This window comes from Martes martes, assembly GCF_963455335.1.
Source record: "Martes martes genome assembly, chromosome: 12".
Lineage (NCBI taxonomy): Eukaryota > Metazoa > Chordata > Mammalia > Carnivora > Mustelidae > Martes > Martes martes.
In genome coordinates this window covers 30,890,475-30,912,382 of record NC_137900.1, presented here as the reverse complement: position 1 = coordinate 30,912,382, position 21,908 = coordinate 30,890,475, and the positions used below count along the sequence as shown (strand labels likewise).

The following is a 21,908-nucleotide window of genomic DNA, read 5'->3' as shown; positions in this document are numbered from 1 at the left end:
CCCCACATCGGGCTCTCTGCTCAGCAGGGAGCCTGCTTCCTTCTCTCTCTCTGCCTCCCTCTCTGCCTACTTGTGATCTCTTTCTGTCAAATAAATAAAAAAATAAAAAATCTTAAAAAAAAAAGAATTCATTTAAAAAATTGGGGGTTATTGGGGTGCCTGGGTAGCTCAGTCATTAAGCGACTGCCTTCGGCTCAGATCATGATCCCAGAGTCCTGGGATCAAGCCCTGCATCGGGCTCCCTGCTCTGCGGGAAGCCTGCTTCTCCCTCTCCCACTCCCCTGCTTGTGTTCCATCTTTCGCCGTGTCTCTCTCTGTCAAAGAAATAAATAAAATCTTTAAAAATTTAAATACAGAAATGTACAAAGAAGATAATAATAATTATATTCCCACCTACCTAGAATCAATATCTTGAAATATCTATTAAAAACAATTTTTCTGAAAGTAAGCTCTGTGGCCAGTGTGAGGCTTGAACTCATGAATCCGAGATCAAGAGTCACATCATCCACTGACTGAGCTAGCTACATGCTTCTCTCTCTCCTTTTTTTTCCCCCCAAGAAAAGTCATTCTGGCATGATCATTACAAAGAATTCAAACAAAAGAAAAATATTAAGGTGAAATTTTAAGAAATGCTACTAAATACTTAGTATTTTAGAAATACTAAGAAATATATACTAATATTAAGGTGGTTCAGTCATTAAGCGTCTGCCTTTTGCTCAGGCCATGTTCCCAGGATCCTAGGATCCAGCCCCTCATGGGGCTCCCTGTTCGGCGGGAAGCCTGCTTCTCCCTCTCCTGCTCCCCCTGCTTGTGTTCCCTCTCTCCCTGTCTCTGTCAAAGAAAGAAATAAAATATTTTTTTAAAAAAAGAAATGCTATGAAGATGTATAGATTACTTTTTAAATATATATATATCATATATAGATATATAGGCATATATCATATACACACACACACACACACACATATATATATATATATATATTTATCCATTCATCTGTCAGTGGACATCTGGGCTCTTTCCATATTTTGGCTATTATGGACATTGGAAAGAAGGGCTTTAATGTAATTATTTTTTCAAGTATCACCTAGGTGCCCCCCCAGCACTTTTCATGGTGAAAAGTTTCAAGCATACAGAGAAATGGAAAGCAGACATCACTGAAATGCAGTAATGAACATTTTATTATATTCGTTTCCCCCCAGCCATTGAAAGTAAGTTGCAAACATCATGATTCTGCACTCCAATTTTTGGGGTGCATATATTTTAACATGTGTCTCCTGAAATAGTCTCCTGCATAGTATCATTTTTGCTTTTAACAAATTGTACTGATTTCCTAAAGTAATCTAATACCAAATATATGTAATCATCCCAGTTTTCCCAAGATATTTTTATGGTTGTTTTAGACATTTAAATCAAGATCCAATCAGGGTTCATGAAATGCATTGAGCTGTGTCTTTATAGTTTATTTTAATCTAGAAAAGCTCCTCATCCCATTTCTTCCCCATGATACTGACTTTTTGAAAAGCCTAGGCCAGGTATTTTATAAAATGTCCCACATTATGGATTGTCTGATTTATGTTTTGAAGGCTTGCTTAGCTTATTTCCCAACTGAACTTTAGATCTAGGAGCTTGATTACATCCAGATTAAACCTTTTTGGCAAGGGTGCTGCATTGCTGACCCTGTGAACTCTTATTGTATCATTTCGGGGCTGTGCCACTATTTGTCATGTTGGCTGCTTTTGAAGGCTTATTTAAGTGGGGATTGCAAGTTGCACATATGCATGAAATTTAGTTTTTTTTTTTTTAAGATTTTAAAAATTTATTTATCTGACAGAGATCACAAGTAGGCAGAGAGGCAGGCGGAGAGAGAGGGGGGTGGGAAGCAGGCTCCCCGAGGAGCAGAGAGCCTGATGCGGGGCTCGATCCCAGGACACTGGGATCATGACCTGAGCTGAAGACAGAGGCTTTAACCCACTGAGCCACCCAGGTGCCCCATGAAATTTAGTTTTAACTGAATTTCAGATATAGATTTCTAAATCTATACCTAAATCTAAAAGTGCTGGTATTTCTTAAAAGATCCCTCTGAGATGAAGAGGTCATGAAAAACATTAAGAAGTTGATCTCATCAGCACATCTGGGTGGCTTACTTGGTTCCGTGTCTGCCTCCAGCTCCAGTCATGATGGGCTGGGGCCCCACATCAGCTTCCCACTCAACGGGGAGTCTGCTTGTCTCTCTCCCGCTGCCCCTCCCTCTGCCTCTGCTCTTTCTCTCTCTCTCAAATAAATAAATAAAATCTTAAAAAAAAGAGTTGATCTCACCATGTTTATTTTGTAAACACGTTTCGGTTGTAAACACGTTTCAGTTTAAGACTTCCCTGCTATGAAGGATGAAGATACTCGCGTGGCTCTTCCTGTCTCCCCTCCTCCTCTCCACATCTTGTTTTATATGAAGCAAACTGTTGTGTAATTATAATCCCACAGCTGTTTGAATCTGTTCTATATTTAAATGGAGATAGTAATCAGCAATAGCCTTTTTACCACAATGTCTCCATTCCTAAATTTAATGTTTTGATTTCATTCCTAATTGGTGGATTCCATTGTCATGTAGGTTTTTTTTTTGTTTTGTTTTTTGTTTTTTGTTTTGTTTTGTTTTTTTAATGGATTTCATGGCTGCTGCTTTACTTAGGTTGAACAGTCTTTATTTATTTATTTATTTATTTTTAATTTTTTTTTTTTTAATTTATTTGACAGAGAGACTTTGAGAGAGGGAACACAAGCAGGGGGAGTGGGAGAGGGAGAAGCAGGCTTCCGGCAGAGCAGGGAGCCCGATATGGGGCTTGATCCCAGGACCCTGGGATCATGACCTGACCTGAAGGCAGCCGTGGAACATTCTTTAACAGTGTGCTTTTAGATGTGAAGATTCAGTCTATTTATTTTCCTCACGTCAACAAATTTGCTTTTTATCTTTGAATCGTTTTCTTTCTTTCTTGCATTCCTTCTTTTCCTGTATTTTATTTTCCTCTAACCTGGTCTCTTTGTCTGTCTTCTGTAAGCCTGTTCTTGTCGTTTCACCGATTATGTTGCTGTCTTGTGGTCTCATTTGCGGTGACAGGTTGTGTTCTCTGGCAAGCCGACTCTGAGAGGTGGAGGAAGTATACTGAGGAGAGCTCTTACGATCCACTCCTGAGGAAGAGTGAGGGATGTAGGATTTGGCTGTAGTGCAAGCACAGCAAAGCCTGATCCCAGGGGCTCTGAAGCTGGGATGCCTCAACAGACCAATCCTGAATTGGGGTGGGGACCCCGGCCTCTTAGACTTTTTGTACAGACCAGAGATCGGAATGCAGGAGATTCACAGGGAGGGCGTTTGCTAGTTGACAAGGTAGCTTTCCTCAGCTGAGGATGTTCTTGGGTGACTGGGGGAATGAATGCTCAGTCCAGAGGGGGTCTGGATGGCAAAAATGGCATCCAGCCCTCGGAATTAGTTTTATTCTCCTGGTGGTACTGTCCATTCATTCCATTTCCTTTGATAAGTTAAGTCCATTCTTTACTCTCTTCTTGCCCTGGCTGAAATCGGTGACATACAGATTGGGGGGTGTAAGTGTGTGGGGGGTGGTATTTCCCTCTATTGTAGTAGCCTGAGGAATGGCTGGGAGACAGCGCAGTGCTGCCTTGTTAAAAATGGTGTGAAGCAGGGGTCAGGATTGTGTATCTAAATTACCAAGTGCCATTTGTTGAAAGACTGTCTTTCCCACACTGCTCTACACTATCTTCTTTGTCACATATGTGTGTATCTGTCCTCATCTCTGTTCTCAAACCTTTTAGAATCTCTAAAAGTAAGAAAGAGTTTTATTTGAGTCCAAGTTAGGATAGCTGCCTGAGAAACATGCTCTTCGCAGGGAAGAAAGAGCTCCAGAGAATGAACAGTTTTTACAGGGTTATATATTGTTTTTATGTCTTGTAAAAGCTCAAAAGATTATATATGAACATACAGGCAAGAATCACAAGTTTTTTCTTCTCATCAATTGTAATCTTTAATTAGCCTTTTATTAGATTTGTTCCTGGGTATACTATTATTATTATTATTAAAAGATTTTATTTATTTGAGAATGAGAGAGAACCTGAGTGGGGGGCGGGGAGGAGCAGAGGGAGAGAGAGAAGCAGGCTCCCTGCTTAATCCTACGATCCCAGGATCATGGTCAGTCTAAGATTTTTTAATAACTCCTGACATTATGTATTATAGACAGTCTGCAAACTTTTGTCAGTTGTTAAAATTGTTATTCTGTGTTTTTAAACAGATTCCCATCACCAATTTTTCTTGGAATTGGGCAGGTAAGTGAAAAAGAAAAATTAACTGCTTAATTAGTTGTCATCATACATGATGAAATATTAGTGCAATATAATAATAAACAAAATATTATTTTGTTTAAGACCATGGTTTATAGATTCATTCAGCTGGCAGAGAGCCAGAGGATCATGGTAGTTTTGGTGAAACAGCATGAAATTTTTTTTAAAAAATATTTTATTTATTTATTTGACAAGGATCAGAAGTAGGCAGAGAGGCAGGCAGAGGGAGTGGGGGAGCAGGCTCCTGCTGAGCAGAAAGCCCTTTGGGGCTCAATCCCAGGACCCTGAGATCATGACCTGAGCCGAAGGCAGAGGCTTTAACCCACTGAGCCACCCAGGCACCCTGAAACAGCATGAAATATTGACACATCTTATGTCTTTCTATAATTTAGGAAATGTTGTATTTGCAGAAAAAAACCCCAAATAACTACTTGTTTCAACTTCCTTAATTGGATTTAATTACCCTAAAACTAGGGGCCAGAAGACTGAAAGCTTCCAAGGCCTGGTGGGCAACAAATGAATGGGTTTGAAGCCTGGGGTAGGACTAGGAGCACAGTTGCTCCAGTTGAAGTGTGCTATTGGTACTCAGTTTAAGCCACTGTGCTGAGAGGAAAAGGGTTGGGGAGATGAGATTGGGTTCACTACACCCTTATTATCAAAACCCTGGAGGTGTTTCAAGAGGCAGGGGTTTTGAATTTTTACATCAAATTTGTAAATGCTGGCAACATGTTCCAATTTTTACAAAACTCTCTATGGGCCTAACTAAACATGCTTGCATTTTGCTTCCTGCAGTTTGTGATTTTTTCGTTCTCAAGTATAAAGATGAGGTTGGATAAGCTTTCAGACTAACCTCATTTGGCTCCTTCTGAAATTTCCCATTAATATTAATTCATAGCTTGTTTACTCTCTTGATCATATGCTGGTGATTTCTAGTAGACAATTGGAAACAGGCACCAAAGGCACATTTTTTTGTGTGTTTGTTTGGTTTTGCTTTAATTTACAGGGAGAAAAATGTAAAATTAGGAAAATTGTATCTGTTAACTAAATTTTTAATTGTGAGTCTTGGAAAGGATGTCATTTATATGATTAAACATTATTCTGGTTAAATGTTTTAATGATAAGTCACTCTTTACAACATCATTTTAGGGAAAAAGTAATAAAAAATCAGTATTTTCCTTAAGGTCAAAAATAGATTGTCTTAATGTTTCAATGTGAAATAGGTAGAAAAAAGTACTTTAAAAGATCAGTGAATATGTGAAAATGTGCCCTTAGTAATCCCCAAGGCAAATAAACTCACTGGCTTACTCAAAGTAAAGCCTTTCTGATATGCAATTTGTGGGGCAAGAGAGCAGCAGACCTAATTTAAAAAGTCTGAGTTGCAGAATATTTCAAATAAGGGTTAGTACGTTTCTGTACGAATTACAAAGTAAGTTATAAATATAAACTAAAATTACAATTCAAGATGGGCTCATGTTATATTAATCTATCATAAGTATTACATTTGTAAACTCATTAAGCTCAAGGTTTAGGATGATAATCATGTTGAAGGAGTTCTTAAATTTTTGCATCGTAATATGGAGAAAATTGAGTAAGTTCTAAAATTTGCATAGGAAGATGATATTAAAATTTTTTATTATGAAATTAAAATTTTGTATTCATAATGATAATCTGGAGTATTTCTAATATACTTGATATACTCCAGGTTAATAGGGTTTTAATGAGACATTTTTACAGGACTGGCTAGGTTGAAGAGAAAAATAAGTCCCTTTTAAAACTGTTTTTCTCTTAATTTGTCTTCTGTGTTATAGGAATATTGGACATCACAGAAAGTATGTTTATATGTAGAGTTTGCCCCCTCAAGGGAGCCCCAGTCTCTATGTGGAAAGGTGACCATATGCTCTACACAGGAAGTATGGTCCAGAATCAAGGAGTGGCCTCTCTGACTGTAGTCACTCTGGCCAGATTTGGGGACACCATTTCTTTTTTCCCCTCTGTCACTGTTCCTTGAGCCCCTTGTATACATACACCTATGTATATGTGTGAGCTATTTGATTTTATACTTTTTGCCTATAGTTCTGATGGAATTTATACATTGACAAGAAAAATAATTTTTAATACTCTAAGAAATAGTTATTATTTGGAACCTAGAAAATGGATTTTTCTGAATATTTTCTTTTTGATGAATGCGTTTTCTTCTGATGATGTCGTTGTACCTCAGTCTTTCCAGGTATTTTGCTAAAGTTTCTCCCTCTCCCTCTTTTTTTTTAGATGGCAGTGACCATAATGATACTCTATGTATCCAAACTAAATAAACTAATTCATTTCCCTGACTTTGACAAGAAAATTCCTGTGAAGGTATGTGATGAAAAGTACATATAGCTTTGATGGAAGATGTGAAAATGCTATAGAATTTAAATGGATCTAAGAATACATGTCAATTTCCACACACAGTGTGCTTCCTGCTTACACTGGGTAGAGAACTACTTCTTCTTCTTCTTCTTCAAGATTTTATTTATTTGACAGAGAGAGACACAGTGAGAGAGGGAACACAAACAGGGGGAGGGGGAGAGGGAGAAGGAGGCCTCCTGCTGAGCAAGGAGCCCGATGGGGCTCGATTTCAGGACACTGGGATCATGACCTGAGCTGAAGGCAGCCGCCTAATGACCAAGCCACCCAGGCGTCCCTGGTAGAGACTTCTTAATAGAGATATTATATTACTCATTCAGTTGTTCATTAACGTAATGTAATAATAGTGAAAGTACGTGCTTAACAACTGACATTAAATAAATACTTATGTCTTCTGAAAAGGCAAAGCCCTACCAGGAATTGGTAAGTTTTTTTGCTAAAAAAAAACCAGATAGTAAATATTTAGGCTTTGTGGGCTAGACCGTCTCTGTTGGAACTATTCAGCTCTGCCACTGTATCATGATATATAAATGAATTGCTGTGATTATGTGCTAATAAAACTTCATTTCCATAGACAAAAGATGGGCCAGATTTGACTCTTTGGCCCTACTTTTCTGATCTTGGTTTAAGTTTTCATTTTTAACTTGGATTGATAAAGCATAAAACCTGCCTTTCCTTCCTGGAATGTGGAACAGAACTACCTTTCTTGAACAGTTGCTAGTTCAAAAACAGTTGTTTTAAGCCAGGCATTTAATTCTTAGAGCAATCCTATACAACAGGTGGTATTAACTGGATTATGATGGCATTTTTTGGATTTAGGGATGTTAAATCAGCCTGTCAGTTCCTTGAGGGTGAGGACCTCACATGGCTTCTTCACTACCACGTCTCAAAGGCTTGGAAAGACTGGCATCTGTCACTAGCTTTTTCGTTAGACTGACCAAGCACATGGGTAGAGCATCAATAATCAGGGATATTCACAAAAAGAGAAAAACAAAATATTGAAGTGTAATGAAAGCTCTAAACACAATCATAATTGGAAAAATCAGAATATCGTTGGGTTTGCTTATACTTAGTTTATGATATACTGTAATTTTAAACATTTTAAAATTGTGAAAAATGATCTATATGTAGGGAAAAAGGTATCATTCGTGAATGTGTAGTTGCATGAATAATAATCTCTGCATTCATTACCTAGGTCATGAGATGGGATCACAATTCTCCTTACCCACTATTCTGACTTCTGTGATAATACTTTTCCTGCTTTCTTTGAAATTACGCTAATATGCATTCCTGAATTATGTTTTGCTGAGTTAGTTTTGCCATTCTTGAATGTTCTGGGAAGAGAATACTGTTCTGAACATCCTTAGGGTTGGATCTCAGTGCACATGTATAAGTCAGCCAGGGCTCCCATAACAGAATACCACAGACAGGGGGGCTTAAACAATAGGAACGAGTTTTCTCACAGTTCTGGTGGCAAAAAAGTCCAAGATCAAGGTGTCAACAGAGTTGGTTTCTGGTGAAAGTTCTTTCCTTGGTGTAGACCGCTGTCGTCTTTCTGTGTCCTGATGTGGCCTTTACTTTGTATGTGCACACTCCTGGTATCTCCTCTTCTTAGAAGGACCTCGGACCTTGGATTAGGCCCCATCCTTATAATATAACCTTAACTACTTCTTAAAAACCCTATCTCCAAATATAGTCACATGGGGTTAGGGCTTCAAAATATGATTTTTAAAGACAATTTAGTCTAGAATGATAGTTGCGGCATGAATTTCTCTTGGAGGCATATCGGGAAGTGGAATGGTTGACTCCTATCCTATGCACATCTGCAACTTGAGTAATTAATGTCAAAGTGTTCTCCAAAGTGGTTGTACCAGTTCACACTGCTGATGAAAGTGCAGGAAAGTCCCTGTTGCTCCACATTCTTGCCAATCCTTGATATGTCAGTCATTTTATTTATTTTTCTACTTTTTTTTAACTTTATGCTATTTTAATTACTGTGTGTCAATATGTCAGTCATTTTAAATTGTGCTAATCTGGTGGGTGTATTTTCTTGGTTATCAGTGAGGTTTTTCTTTTTTTTTTTTATTATGTTATGTTATTCTTTCCTTTCTGCATCCCCCATTTTCCACTTTCCTCCTGATTAAAGTGCCTTCTTTAGAATGTGCTAATGGTCAGCTTAAATTCCCTTAGTTTTTGTCTGTAAAAGACGATGGTTTTCCTTTGCTTTTGAAAGATACTCTTGCCTTCTAACTTAATAGGTCTTGGAGCATGCAATTCTGCTGTCTTCTGGCTTCCATTGTTTCTCTCTAGGTTTCTGTTCTCACTTAAGTTTTGGCCTGGGGACTCACTATCTCCCCACATACTTTTATGAAGGTTTTAAATTATTTAATGTGGCATTTTTAATTGTTTTCAGTGGGAAGATTAACACAAATAATCTAGCCCACTGTTTCTAAAAACTGGAAGTCAGTATTGTTTTTATTTTGAATTATGTATGGAAAGGGGGGCAACTGATTCTTTTCAGTGCTTAAGAACTTCTAAAGTTGTAACATCTGAGCAGTGCTATTGTTGACCCAGGGGTAGGCTGCCAACCAGAATGCTGTCAATGAAGAGGGGAAGGTCCTGGGTCTGAGGTCCTCTCTTCTTTGTGTCTTCTTTCTTGAGCAAATCTCCTGATAATAAAATTTTATAATTCTTTTGGGAATAGACAACATTTACTATTTCAAAATCCTTCAAAGAATATCTTATCTGAGTTACTGCTTAATGTCTTTTTAGTGGAAGAAGAAATGCTGGACTCACCAGGATAGCTATGGATTATCACATCAGTCAAAAAGTTCTCAGTTATTGTGTGACCTTATGAAAGGGTATTTTTTTTTTTTTTTAATTCGTGGAAGACTAGGTCTTCCATTTTGTGTGTTCAGTATGTTTTGAACGATACTTCTCTTGACAATCAGAAAACAGTTCAGGAGCTCAGAGCTCAGGAAACCTAATTCAAGTACTGCTGGTACATTGTTTAACCTTTATAGATATGTAATCATTCTAGGCCTTGAAAACAAATAAAGTAACTCCACGGTAAGGTGGCTGGTAGACACAACTTTTTGAAAGGGTCACCAGCCTTGTGACATTCCAGTGAGATATGAACCTTTGCTGTCATCCAAAAAAGTGCATAATGCATAGATAACAAGTTTGTACACCTTCTCAAGGAGCTCTCTGAACCTGAGGCATGAACTATAAATACCCCTCCTCAACTCAGCAATGCTGCCAGGGGTCTCCACTTAAGAGAGGTGCTTGTTCAGAGCCTCCCTTTAGGGAGGTAGTCTGCCAATGTTGATAAGGTCAACGTTTCCATTTCAACGCAGATCCACTCCACCCCACCATGATTATAGATATCATTGCCCACCTATTTTGGTCACATGGAGAAACCCATGATGTGTTTTAGATTGTGGGAAATTCACAGTTGTTACAGGGAAATAGACTCAAATGATTTGCTTACTGACAGGAAGTATCACCATTATGTGAAAGAAAATCGTTATTGGGGTTCTAATCAAATACTCTTTCTTTTTTTTCATGGAAGCTGTTTCCTCTGCCTCTCCTCTACGTTGGAAACCACATAAGTGGATTATCAAGCACAAGTAAATTAAGGTAGAGTGCAGGAGAATGGTTGATGGGAGGTTTTTGACTCATTTATTTCCAGTGGTACAAAGACCAAGTTTGATTTTGAATATGCTGCCTGGGCTACATACAGAAGACAATAATATTTACTAATTTAAGAAAACTAAGTGGAGTTTTGAGTTTAATTTGCTTATATTTTTAGGAAACTTAAAAAGCTGATGTTTTTCCTTTTTATTCAAGTCTGAACATAGAATGTGAGATCTGTGGGCATCAAGACAAAGAATGTCTGACTTATCCAGGTGGATTTATTTATATTGTGTATCCAATATCCAATACATTTATATGAATGGTTCTGTGTAACTGGTTTTATCATGGTTTTGTAAAATCAGAAACATCCTGTCAGATTTAGCAGGTCAGGTTTGGTCCAGAGAAAAATAAGGGACAGATGTTATTTTTAAGTGTGTTATATACTTCTGAAATTTGCATTTCCATGTGCTTTAGGTTCCTTTGATTAACTACTTTTGTTAAAAGTCACTATAAAAATGGAAATGGAAGTATAGAAAGACCAAGCCACTCTCTACACTGGAAAACTTGGATGCGAGCTGTGTAGCCTAACTAACACATATGAATACAGGTGTAAATAATGAGAAAATGAAGTTTGTGCAAAGGATGGCAGAGATTGAGGAAAACCTTGTTAGTTCGGTGAGAGCAATTGGGGGCAGGTAGAAAGTAGACCAGAAGGAGAAGGTCAGATAAAACAGACAACTGAAATCAGACCTGTCATCTTTCCTCTTGTTTGGAAAGTACAGGTTGTGATTATGGAAAACAAAATGTGAAATGTTGGTTTTAGTTATACATTTTAGTTGTTTTTTTCCCTTATTTATTTATTTGTTTGTTTGTTTCACTCGGGACAATCAGTTTTCCTTATTTGTCTCAAATTTGTGTTAAAGTGTCTTGTGGTAGGTGCTATCCCTGTGTTACCATGTATCCTGTTGGCCTATCTCTGAGTGAGTGCACCTGCCGCTGCCCCTCATGCTGAAGGGCTTTGGGGGTCTCTGCTTCCTAGATGAGAGTTGCTCCTTCTTTTTTAAAAAGTGATTTTAGAAACACCCTTATTACAAGTGTTCTAAAATGCTCTACATGCATTGCAGAATGGGTATAACTTCTCTTCACCGATATGGCACTCTTCTCGAGTAGCAAGCAAGTAGCAGTGTTAGAAATATCTTAACCACACGTGTTCTTAAACACTTTCTATGTGCATCTGAAAGAGGGAAGAGGGGGCATGCCTTGGGTGCCATGGGGCTTTCTGGAAAAGAAAAGGAACCAGAAAATGAGACCGAGTAGGAAGAAAGATTGTTTATGCAGGGTATCATGTAATGCGTTCCCCTGTGCCTCATATTTTTCGTAAATGGGTGGTTGGTTCTACTGGTTTGATCATCTTCAGGTTCAGTTTTTCAGGCAAGATCAGTCTATTGATATGTTGGGTGCTTCCTACTGTACCATGGGACCACAAAATGTTTTAGCCCACTTTTTTTTTTTTAAAGATTATTTATTTATTTATTTGACAGAGACACACACACACACACACACACACACACACACACACACACAGCAAGAGGGAACACAAACAGAGGGAGTGGGAGAGGGAGAAACAGGCTTTCCACTGAGCAGGGAGCCCAACACGGGGCTCAATTCCAGAACCTTGGGATTGTGACCTGAGCCAAAGGCAGATGATTAACAACTGAGCCACCCAGGTGCCCCACCCCACTTTTTAAAAAATAGCTTTTTGAGGTGTGATTGGCATAAAGTAAAGTATACATAATTAAAATGCACATTATAATAAATTTTGACCTATGTATATACATCTGTGAAATCCATCACCACAATATCCAACACCCAGAAAAATTTCCTCAAGTGTCCTACTTATAATGATATTAAATTGATCAATTCCCCTTTTAATAATTTTAAGGGATCAGTCTGGTCCCTTCATTAGAAAGTGCCCCATCTGTCTTTCACCTAATGGTTTTAGCATTCATTGATGATAATTTCCTCGATCCATTGTTTCATTACAAGTTGCAATATGGTGATTTTCTAACTATATCACCCCATCTGCATGTGTTGTCTAAACTTTAATAAATACAAACTTTCACCATGTCACACAAGAAAGGCAGGATTAAGCTTTATTTATACATGTTCAGAATAATAAATTAGCGTCCTGTCACCTTCAGTGGTGACCAGTGAGTTTTTGTTTATTTTTGTTTTTTGCTATCATCATAAACTCATGAATTTTCATTTATTTGATAGAAATTTTTTGTTAGATATGTGTTTTGCAAATATTTTCTCTCAGTCAGTAGTTGGTCTTTTCATTCTCTTAATACTGTCTTTCAGAGCAGAAGTTTTAAATTTTAATGAAGTTCCATATCAATTTTTTCTCTCATGGATCATGCTTTTGGTATTGTTTTTGTTTGTTTTCTTTGAGATTTTATTTATTTATTCAACAGAGAGAGAGAGAGAGCGCACACAAGCAGGGGGAGGGGTAGGCAGAAGGAGATGCAGACTCCCTGCTGAACAGGGAGCCTGATGTGGGACTCGATCCCAGGACACTGGGATCATGACCCGAGCCGAAGGCAGAGGCTTAACCAACTGAGCCACCCGGGTTCCCTGTGCTTTTGGTATTGGTTTTAAGAACTCGTTGCCAAGTGGCGCCTGGGTGGCTCACTAGGTTAAGTGTCTGACTCTTGATTTTGGCTTAGGTCATGATCTCAGGGTTTTGAGATTGAGCCCTATGTCAGGCTCCATGCTCAAAGGGGTGTCTGCTTGGGATTCTCTCTCTTCCTCTGCCTCTCCCCACTATATATTTATATAAATATATAAATATATAAATATATATATATATATATATATATAACTTTTTCTTTTAATAGAGGGAAGTGGGGAGATAGATAGATATATATATATGTGTGTGTGTGTGTGTATATATATATATATATATATATATGAATGAAAGCTCATTGCCAAGGGTGCCTCATTGACTCAGTCAGTAGAGCGTGAGACTCTTGAACTTGGGGTTGTAAGTTTGAACCCCATATTGGGTATAGAGATTACTTAAAAAAAATAAAGATTACTTTAAAAAAATCTTACAAAAAATAAAAATAAAAACTCATTGCTGAAACCAGCATCACCTAGATTTTCTCCTATGCTATGCTATCTTCCAGGAATTTAATAGTTTGCATTTTACATTTAAATGTATGGCCTCTTTTGATTTTATTTGTGAGAGGTATAGGGTCTATCTGGATTCTGTTTTTTTGCATGTAGGTGTCCAGTTGTTTGAGCATCATTTGTTGAAAAGATCTTCCTTTCTCCATTGAATTATGTTTGCTCCTTTGTCAAAGATGAGTTGATTATATTTGTGTAGGCTTATTTCTGGGCTCTCTAGTCTGTTCACTTCATCTATTTCATTACTTGATATTTCAAGTCATTTTATAAATAATTCTTTTGATAGTCACATTATCCCATCTCAGGCCAATGGGAGCCCCTTTGAGTAGGCTTTTATGTTCTAAGCCCCCAGTAATCTGATTACTTCCTTGCTGTTTGGCACCTGATGTCCCAGGCTTACCTTGGAGTTTTCCTGCCATTTCTCCAAGGATCCCCTGGTTAATTTAATGTTAAAGGTTATGTTGAGGCCACAATCTGGGTGCTGTATATATTGTGAAGGACCAGCCAAACAGAGTTTCCTGATGATTAACATGTGGAATGTGCGACAAAGATGACTTCATGGTTTTTGGAAGAATGGGATTACCATTGATTGGATCTATGCCTAGGAGGATTTTTGGTCATGTGGCAGTTCTCTGCTTAAATATTTTCAGGAATTGTCAAACTGTTTCCCAAGGTGGCTACGCCAACTTACAGTCCCACCAGCAGTGTAAGAAGGCTACAGCTTCTCTACATTCTTGCCAAATTTGTTATTGTCTATATTTTGGTTATGGTTGTTCTAATAGTTGTAAAGTAGTATCTTGTGGTTTTGATTACATTTCTCTGATGGCTAATGACGTGAAGTATCTTTTCATGTGCTTATTGGAGATATATACATATAGATATATATCTGTATCTATCTATATATCTATATATATCTATTCAAATCTTCTGCCTATTTTAATAGGTTATTGATCTTTTTAAGTATTAAGTCTTCTTTATATTTTATATACATAGGTGCCTTATTATCTGTATGATTGCAAAATTTTCTCTTATTTTGTGGGCTTTTACTCTCTAAATGGTATACTTTGAAGCAAAAGTTTTAAGTTTTTAAAAATTTAACAAAGGAAAATATATACATAACATAAAATGTATCATTTTAACCTATTTTTTAAAAAGATTTTATTTTTTTGACAGAGAGAGAGGGATCACAAGTAGGCAGAGAGACAGGCAGAGAGAAAGAGGAAAGCAGGCTCCCCGCCGAGCAGAGAACCCGATGTGGGGCTCAATCCCAGGACTCTGAGATCATGACCTGAGCTGAAGGCAGAGGCTTAACCCACTGAGCCACACAACAGCTCCAGTTTTAACCGTTTTTATGTGTACATTTCATTGGCATTCATTACATTACAGTGTTGGACAACCATCTCCACTATTTCTAGAACTTTTGCATCATCTTAAACTGAAGCTCTGTACCCATTAAATAGTAACTCCCCATTTTCCCAGGCTCCCAGCCACTGGTAACCTCTATTTTACATTCTTTCTCTATGAATTTGCCTACTGCAGATATTTCATACAAGTGAAATCATACAATCTTTGTCCTTTTAAATTATGAATTTTTTTCAATGAGCATATTGTTATCAAGGTTCATCCATGTTGTAACATGTATTAGAATTTTATTCCCCCTTTTTTTTTTTTAAGTAAACTCTTAGTCCAATGTGGGACTCAAACTCACAACCCCAGATCAAGAGTGCTCTACTGAATGAGCCAGCCAGGCACCTCTGTTCCTTTTTTTTTTTTTTTTGTTAAAGCTAAATAATATTCTATTGTTTGTATGTATCACCTTTGATTATCCATTTATAAATTGCAAATTTTGATGGAGCTAATTTATCAAATTTTCTTTTGCTGCTTGTGCTTTTGGTATTATACCTTAGAAGACCTTGCCTAATCCAAGGTCATGAGGATTTACCCCTATGTTTCCTTCTAAGATTTTAATAATTTTAGTTCCTATTGGAAGTCTCCTACAAAGACTTTGGGTCTTTGATACCTTGTGAGATCAATTCCTGTATGTGGTTTGAGGAAGGGGTCCATATTCCTTGTTTTGCATGTGGGTAGATAGTCAGTTGTTCTAGTACCATTTTTTGGAAAAGATATTTCTTTCTCCATTGTATTGTCTTGGCACCCTTCTTGAAAATGAATTGACCATAATTGTATGGATTTATTTCTTGATTTTTAAAAAAATTTCTTGATTCTTAATCCTATTCATTTGATTATATTTCTATACTGGTTATGGTAGCTTTGTAGCAAGTTTTGAAATTGGGTCCACAAACTTTGTTCTTCTTTTTCAAGATTGTTTTGGCCTTCTGGTTTCCTTGTATTACCATATTAATTTTAGAATCAGCTTGTCAGTTTCTGGGGGGAAAAGCCAATTGAGATTTTGACAAGGATTCTGTTGGCTCTTTAGATCTATTTTGGGGAGTATTTCCATTTAATAATATTAAGCCTATTGATCCAGAAACATGAAGTGTCTTTCCATTCATGCTTCTTTAATATTCTAACAATATTTTGTAGTTTTTAGTATACAAGTCTTATACTTCTTTTCTTAAATTTATTCCTAAGAATTGTGTTCTTTTTCATGTTATCATTAACAGAATTGTTTTTAATTTCCTTTTTGGATTGCTCATTGCTAGTGTATAGAAGTATAACTGATGTGGGACGCCTGGGTGGCTCAGTCGGTTATGTGGCTGCCTTTGGCTCAGGTCATGATCCCAGGGTCCTGGGATCGAGTCCCTCATTGGGCTCCTTGTTCAACGAGGAGCCTGCTTCTTTCTCTCCCTCTGCCTGCCACTCTGCCTGCTTGTGTTCTCTCTCTCTCTCTCTCTGTGTCAAATCAATAAAGAAAATCTTAAAAAAAAAAAAAAGAAGTATAACTGATGTTTATATATTCAATTTTTTCCCTGCACTCTTGCTTAACTATTAGCCCAGATAACTTTTTAGTGGATTACTCAGGGTTTTCTATATATGTCCTCTGAAAATAGAGATAACTTTATTTCTTCCTTTCCAAACAGTATGCCTTCCCCCCCCCCCCCCAGCTTAACTGCCCCTTTTAGAATCTCAAGAACTTGTTGAGTTGATGTGGTGTTGAGAGCAAGCATTATGGTCTTATTACTGATCTTAGGGGGGAAACATTCAGTTTTTCATCATTAAATATACCTTACTTGCTTTTAAAAGACATCCTGTAAAAATACTTTTTGGAATTAATTGACTTTTGGCTTACTTTGAAAAAGGCAGTTCTACCCAGTCTCGTAAGTTACAAAGTTCCTGAAAATTCTTTCTGTACCTGCTCTCTTTTTGTGGGATCATTGATCACATGCAACCCCTCCTCAGGTCTGGTCAGGAGGAGCTGGCCACTGCTCTTGTGGCTCTGGTTCTGACTTTCCTTCTCTAGGTCGCCATCTTCTCAGAGTCACATCTGGACGCAGATGAAAGTGGGCCGTTCCAGCCCAGGCAGTTCGTTGGCTGTGCACTGAGCTGTGTCTTAGAATCTCTGGGTTTTGACAGCCAGTGAAATGTTCTTAAGTATTTTTTTTTTAAAGATTTATTTATTTATTTATTTGTCAGAGAGAGAGAGAGAGGAGCGAGAGTGAGCACAAGCAGACAGAGTGGCAGGCAGAGGGAGAAGCAGGTTCCCTGCCGAGCGAGGAGCCCGATGTGGGACTCGATCCCAGGACGCCGGGATCATGACCTGAGGCGAAGGCAGCGGCTTAATCAACTGAGCCACTCAGGCGTCCCTGTTCTTAAGTATTTTTAAAAGGTAGTGAATATATCTTCATTACCTAAAGTTTTTTTGGGAAAAATAACCCATAATTTTATTCTCTAACATACTATTTAGTTTATTTTTAAAAAAGATTTTATTTATTTATTGAGGAGGGGGAAAGGCACAGTGGGAGAGTGAGAGGGAGAAGCAGACTCCCCGCTGAGTGAAGAGCCTGATGTGGGGCTCAACCCCAGGACCCCAGGATCACGACCTGAGTGGAAGGCAGATGCTTAACTGACTAAGCCACCCAGGCACCCTTAACATACTATTTTTTTTTTAAGATTTTATTTATTTATTTGACACAGAGAGAGAGAGAGAGATCACAAGTAGGCAGAGAGGCAGGCAGAAAAAGAGGGGGAAGCAGGATCCCTGCTGAGCAGAGAGCTGGATGCGGGCCTCGATCACAGGACTCTGAGACCATGACCTGAGCCGAAGGCAGAGGCTCAACCCACTGAGCCACCCAGGCACCCAACATACTATTTTAAACATCGATTTCAGTCTTTTCCCATATGGTGGACTGCATCTTGTTTTAGTAGTAGACTCTATGTAGTTTTGTGCCCTCTTTATTTAATATTAATTTTCTAATAGTAACATAAAGTTTTATATTATAGAGTTAACACATAATGTTCCCTCAGGTAGATTTATCATATATATATTTTTATCATTGTCTTGTGTGACTTTTAAGTTGTTTCTGATGTTTTCCCCAAAGACATTATTACAGTGAACACATTTGTGCATGTGGTTTTTTTCTTTCTTTTGTATTATTACTTCAGGGTAAGTGTCCCAACAAGAAATAATTAGGTCCAAGGTTAGCAGAACTTAATGACTATTGATACATTGTTCCAACTCGATTTGCTGAAGGGTTGTTGGTTTACATTGCATACAATCTTTTAGCATGGTCTTTGTAGTTTTAGCACAATCTTTTCAGTAGTTGGGTTGCATGATTTTTAAAAATTGTTAATAAGTGAAAATAATTGCTAATAAGTGAAAGTGGCATGAAACTATTAAATCTCCATTTCTTTTTATTATTTAATGTGATTTGTTAATGGTATAGGTGAGAATTAAGGTTAATTTCTATGTTTAATTTGGAAAGTTAGTGAGCTTAATTAAAAATGTAAAACATGTTAAAAAAATACTTGGCATCTGATGTTATTATATTTGAATCTTTTCCCAACAGCTTGCCGATGTTCACCGTGCTCAGGAAATTTACCATTCCACTCACTTTACTCCTGGAAACCATCATACTTGGGTGATTCTTGTTTTTCCTCTATTCCTCTTGTGTCCTTTCCCCTCATCCCACATTATTTTTATGTAGCAAATTCTCAACATCTAGTTATTTTTCCAAATAGTTGTTTTGAATTACTAGTAGCAATAACTTAGGGCCCTATGTTTTATTCAATTAAAAGCATCTCCTGTTTCCATGATTCCTTAAGAACATAATGTGTGATTTTTTTTACACTGTAATTTTATATTAGACTAATAATATGTGTTTATGATAGAAAATTATTTTAAAAACGCAAGAACCTCAAAAACAGATGTAAATATGTTTCCTGAATCAGATGGAATGTACACTGATTTTGGAACATAGAGGAAAAATTGTCCGTGTATACATACAGGATAGAAATGCAGGAAATCACAGAAATCCATTCTGATACAGTGATTGTGATGTAACATAGGAATAAATTAATTTTTATAATTTTGGTTTAAATTTTATAATGTTGGTTTAAAAATCTCTCATAAAGACACTTAGGCTGGTATCTAAAAAGGTGAGTCTTGGTTTTGTTGGGAAGATTATTTAGCAATGAAATTTGGATGATGGCCCAGTGTTCTAAGTCCTACTGTTGAATTTTATCCTAATCTTTGGATGCTTGATAGAAGACCAACTAGAACTGCCAGCAGGGACTCTTCTGCATTTTGTCACAGCATCTTTCCAATGAGAACAGAGAAATACATTTATAATTAGATTAGACAGCTGCTTAAGAAATACATTTGATCTAATTTATTAATCCACTTACAGGTGCTTACAGTGCTTTCTCTAGGTAAAGTGATGTCCATTAGATTTTAGCCATAAGACTGTGAACAATGTCTGTTTTCAGTTTAAGAGTCATAATCCATGTTTTTTCCTGTCTTACTCCTTCCCTTCTCTATCCATCCAGGAAACAGTATTCCTTGAGCATCATCATCAGTGTTTTTACCATTGTGCTTGGTGCTTTCATAGCAGCTGGGTAAGACTTTGGACTGTTTCTGCTCAATAACTTCTTTGTGCCTTTGACAATAGGCTCGGCCCCGCCCTCATTTTCCATTCTCCATCTGGCTGCAGTTGAATTGAGCAGCCAAGAGACAAGTCTGTTGATGTTGGTGGGTTCCCCATGTGTTCCTGTGAAAGTCAGACTGGGTTCCAACTTGGCCAGAACATTTCTGAGAACATGTAAAGGGAACATTAGAAGATATGAATACAGCTTTTCTCCCTAAAAAGGAGTAAACTATTTGCTATTATTACTGAATGTTTGTCTTCAATATAGAAATTCACTTGAAAAGTTCTTGGGCATCTGGTCAAGAATAGCAGCTTTATAAAGCCCTTGCAGGCTGATTTGTTTTGTCACCTGTGATGCCTTAGCAGTCTGTTTCCAAGGGTGGCATGCTCTCATTAAATGTATTTGTATATTTGGGACATGAGCCAATACCAGTGTATGACTAAGTGGATCCTTGAAAAACACGGGGATTAAGGGCACCAACACCCTCTCCCCCCCTACATAGTGGAAAATCTGAGTATAACTTTTCACTCCCTAAAAACTTCAGTACTGATAGCCTATTGTTGAATGGAAGCCTTACTGATAACATAAATAGTTGATTAACACATATTTTGTATGTTCTATGTATTGTATACTGTATTTCTAAAATAAAGGAAGCTGGGGAAAAGTGTTAAGAAAATTATATGGAAGAGAAAATACACTTACTCTTCCTTAGTGAAAGAAATCCACAGATAAATGGACCAGCACAGTTCAAACCTGTGTTGTTCAGGGTCAGCTAGCGTGTCTTATTCATTAATATGCAAGAGCAAGAATGTGGACTTCCAGGTTTGCAGTTGCAAGCAGACACTCAGACTTCTGGCTTTTATAGCCCAGTGGTTAAAGCACGTGTGCAGTTATATTCTGTGGGCCTGGAACTTAGCCTGGCCCTTGTCAGCTGTTTCTCAGTCTTTCTCTGCCTCAATTTTACTCATCTGTAAGGTAAAGAATATAATAGAAAAGAAAAACCTGCCTGAGTGAAGGGAAAAATGCAAAGATTGGATGAATTTCAGTTAAACTAGTTTCCTTAACTGATTTATTGGGATGATGCTTACTCTCTGGGGGCACCTGGGTACCTGGGCAGCTCAGTTGGTTAAGCATCCAACTTTCGATTTTGGCTTAGGTCATGATCTCAGGGTCCTTAGATTGAGACCCGCATCTGACTCCATGCTCAGCACGGAGTCTGCTTGTCCCTCTCCCTACCCCTGCTCTCTCTCTCTCTTTCTCTCTCTCAAATAAATAAATAAATAAATAAAATCTTAAAAAAAATAAAAGTTCTGGATCACTAATTGCAAAATAAATAAGGATGTGGATATTCTCTTCTAGTCTCTTCACTTACTAGGTCTATAAGCAGGGCAAGCTATTTAACTTCCCTGCATCCCAGTTATTTCAACTATAAAATAGAGATTAGAATGGACCCACCTGAATGCAAGCTGGTGTGGCCACTCTGGAGAACATTATGGAGGTTCCTCAAAAAGCTGAAAATAGAGCTACCGTACGACCCAGCAATCACACTCCTGGGTATTTACCCTTAAGATACAAATGTATTGATCTGAAGGGGCACCTGCACCCCAGTGCTTATAGCAGCAATGTCCACAAACTATGGAAAGAGCCCAGATGTCCATCAACAGATGAATGGCTAAAGAAGACGTGGTTCATATACACAATGGAATACTATGCAGCCATCAAGAGAAATGAAATCTTGCCATTTGCAATGATGTGGATGGAACTAGAGGGTGTTAGGCTAAGCGAAAAAAGTCAGTCAGAGAAAGACAATTATGATATGATCACACTGATGAGGAATTTGAGAAACAAGACGGAGGATCATAGGGGAAGGGAGGGAAAAATGAAACAAGATGAGAAACCAGGGAGGGAGACAAACCATGAGAGACTCTTAATCTCAGGAAACAAACTGAAGGTTGCTGGGGGGTGGCAGGGGAGGGATGGGGCGGCTGGGGGATGGACATTGGGGAGGGTATGTGCTATGTGAGTGCTGTGAATTGTGTAAGACTGATGAATCACAGACCTGTACCCCTGAAACAAATAATACATTAGATGTTAATTTAAAAAAATAGACCCACTTAATAGGATTTTTTGGTGAATCAAATGGGTTAACAATAAAGTGGGGTTTATACACTAGTACGTGGCCAAAACCATGTTGAGTTTTTACTGTCAGGTGTCCGCTTAGGTGCGGCGGGGAGAATCCAGCAGTTAACAAAACAGACAGGAATCCTTGCTTTCGAGGAGCTTCCTTT

General features: G+C 37.9%; 1 protein-coding gene across 3 annotated transcripts in view; it reads left to right on the top strand.

The window, feature by feature from the left end:
- The window catches only part of SLC35D2 (solute carrier family 35 member D2), a 46,776-nt gene that overhangs the window by 4,805 nt on the left and 20,063 nt on the right, over positions 1–21,908 (top strand). For all 3 annotated transcript variants that reach the window (XM_080820085.1, XM_080820086.1, XM_080820087.1), the window contains exons 2-6: positions 4,296–4,329; positions 6,613–6,699; positions 10,322–10,389; positions 18,543–18,614; positions 19,522–19,590. In XM_080820085.1, coding sequence (XP_080676211.1) covers positions 4,296–4,329; positions 6,613–6,699; positions 10,322–10,389; positions 18,543–18,614; positions 19,522–19,590 — 330 coding nt within the window. The remainder of the gene's footprint in view (positions 1–4,295; positions 4,330–6,612; positions 6,700–10,321; positions 10,390–18,542; positions 18,615–19,521; positions 19,591–21,908) is intronic.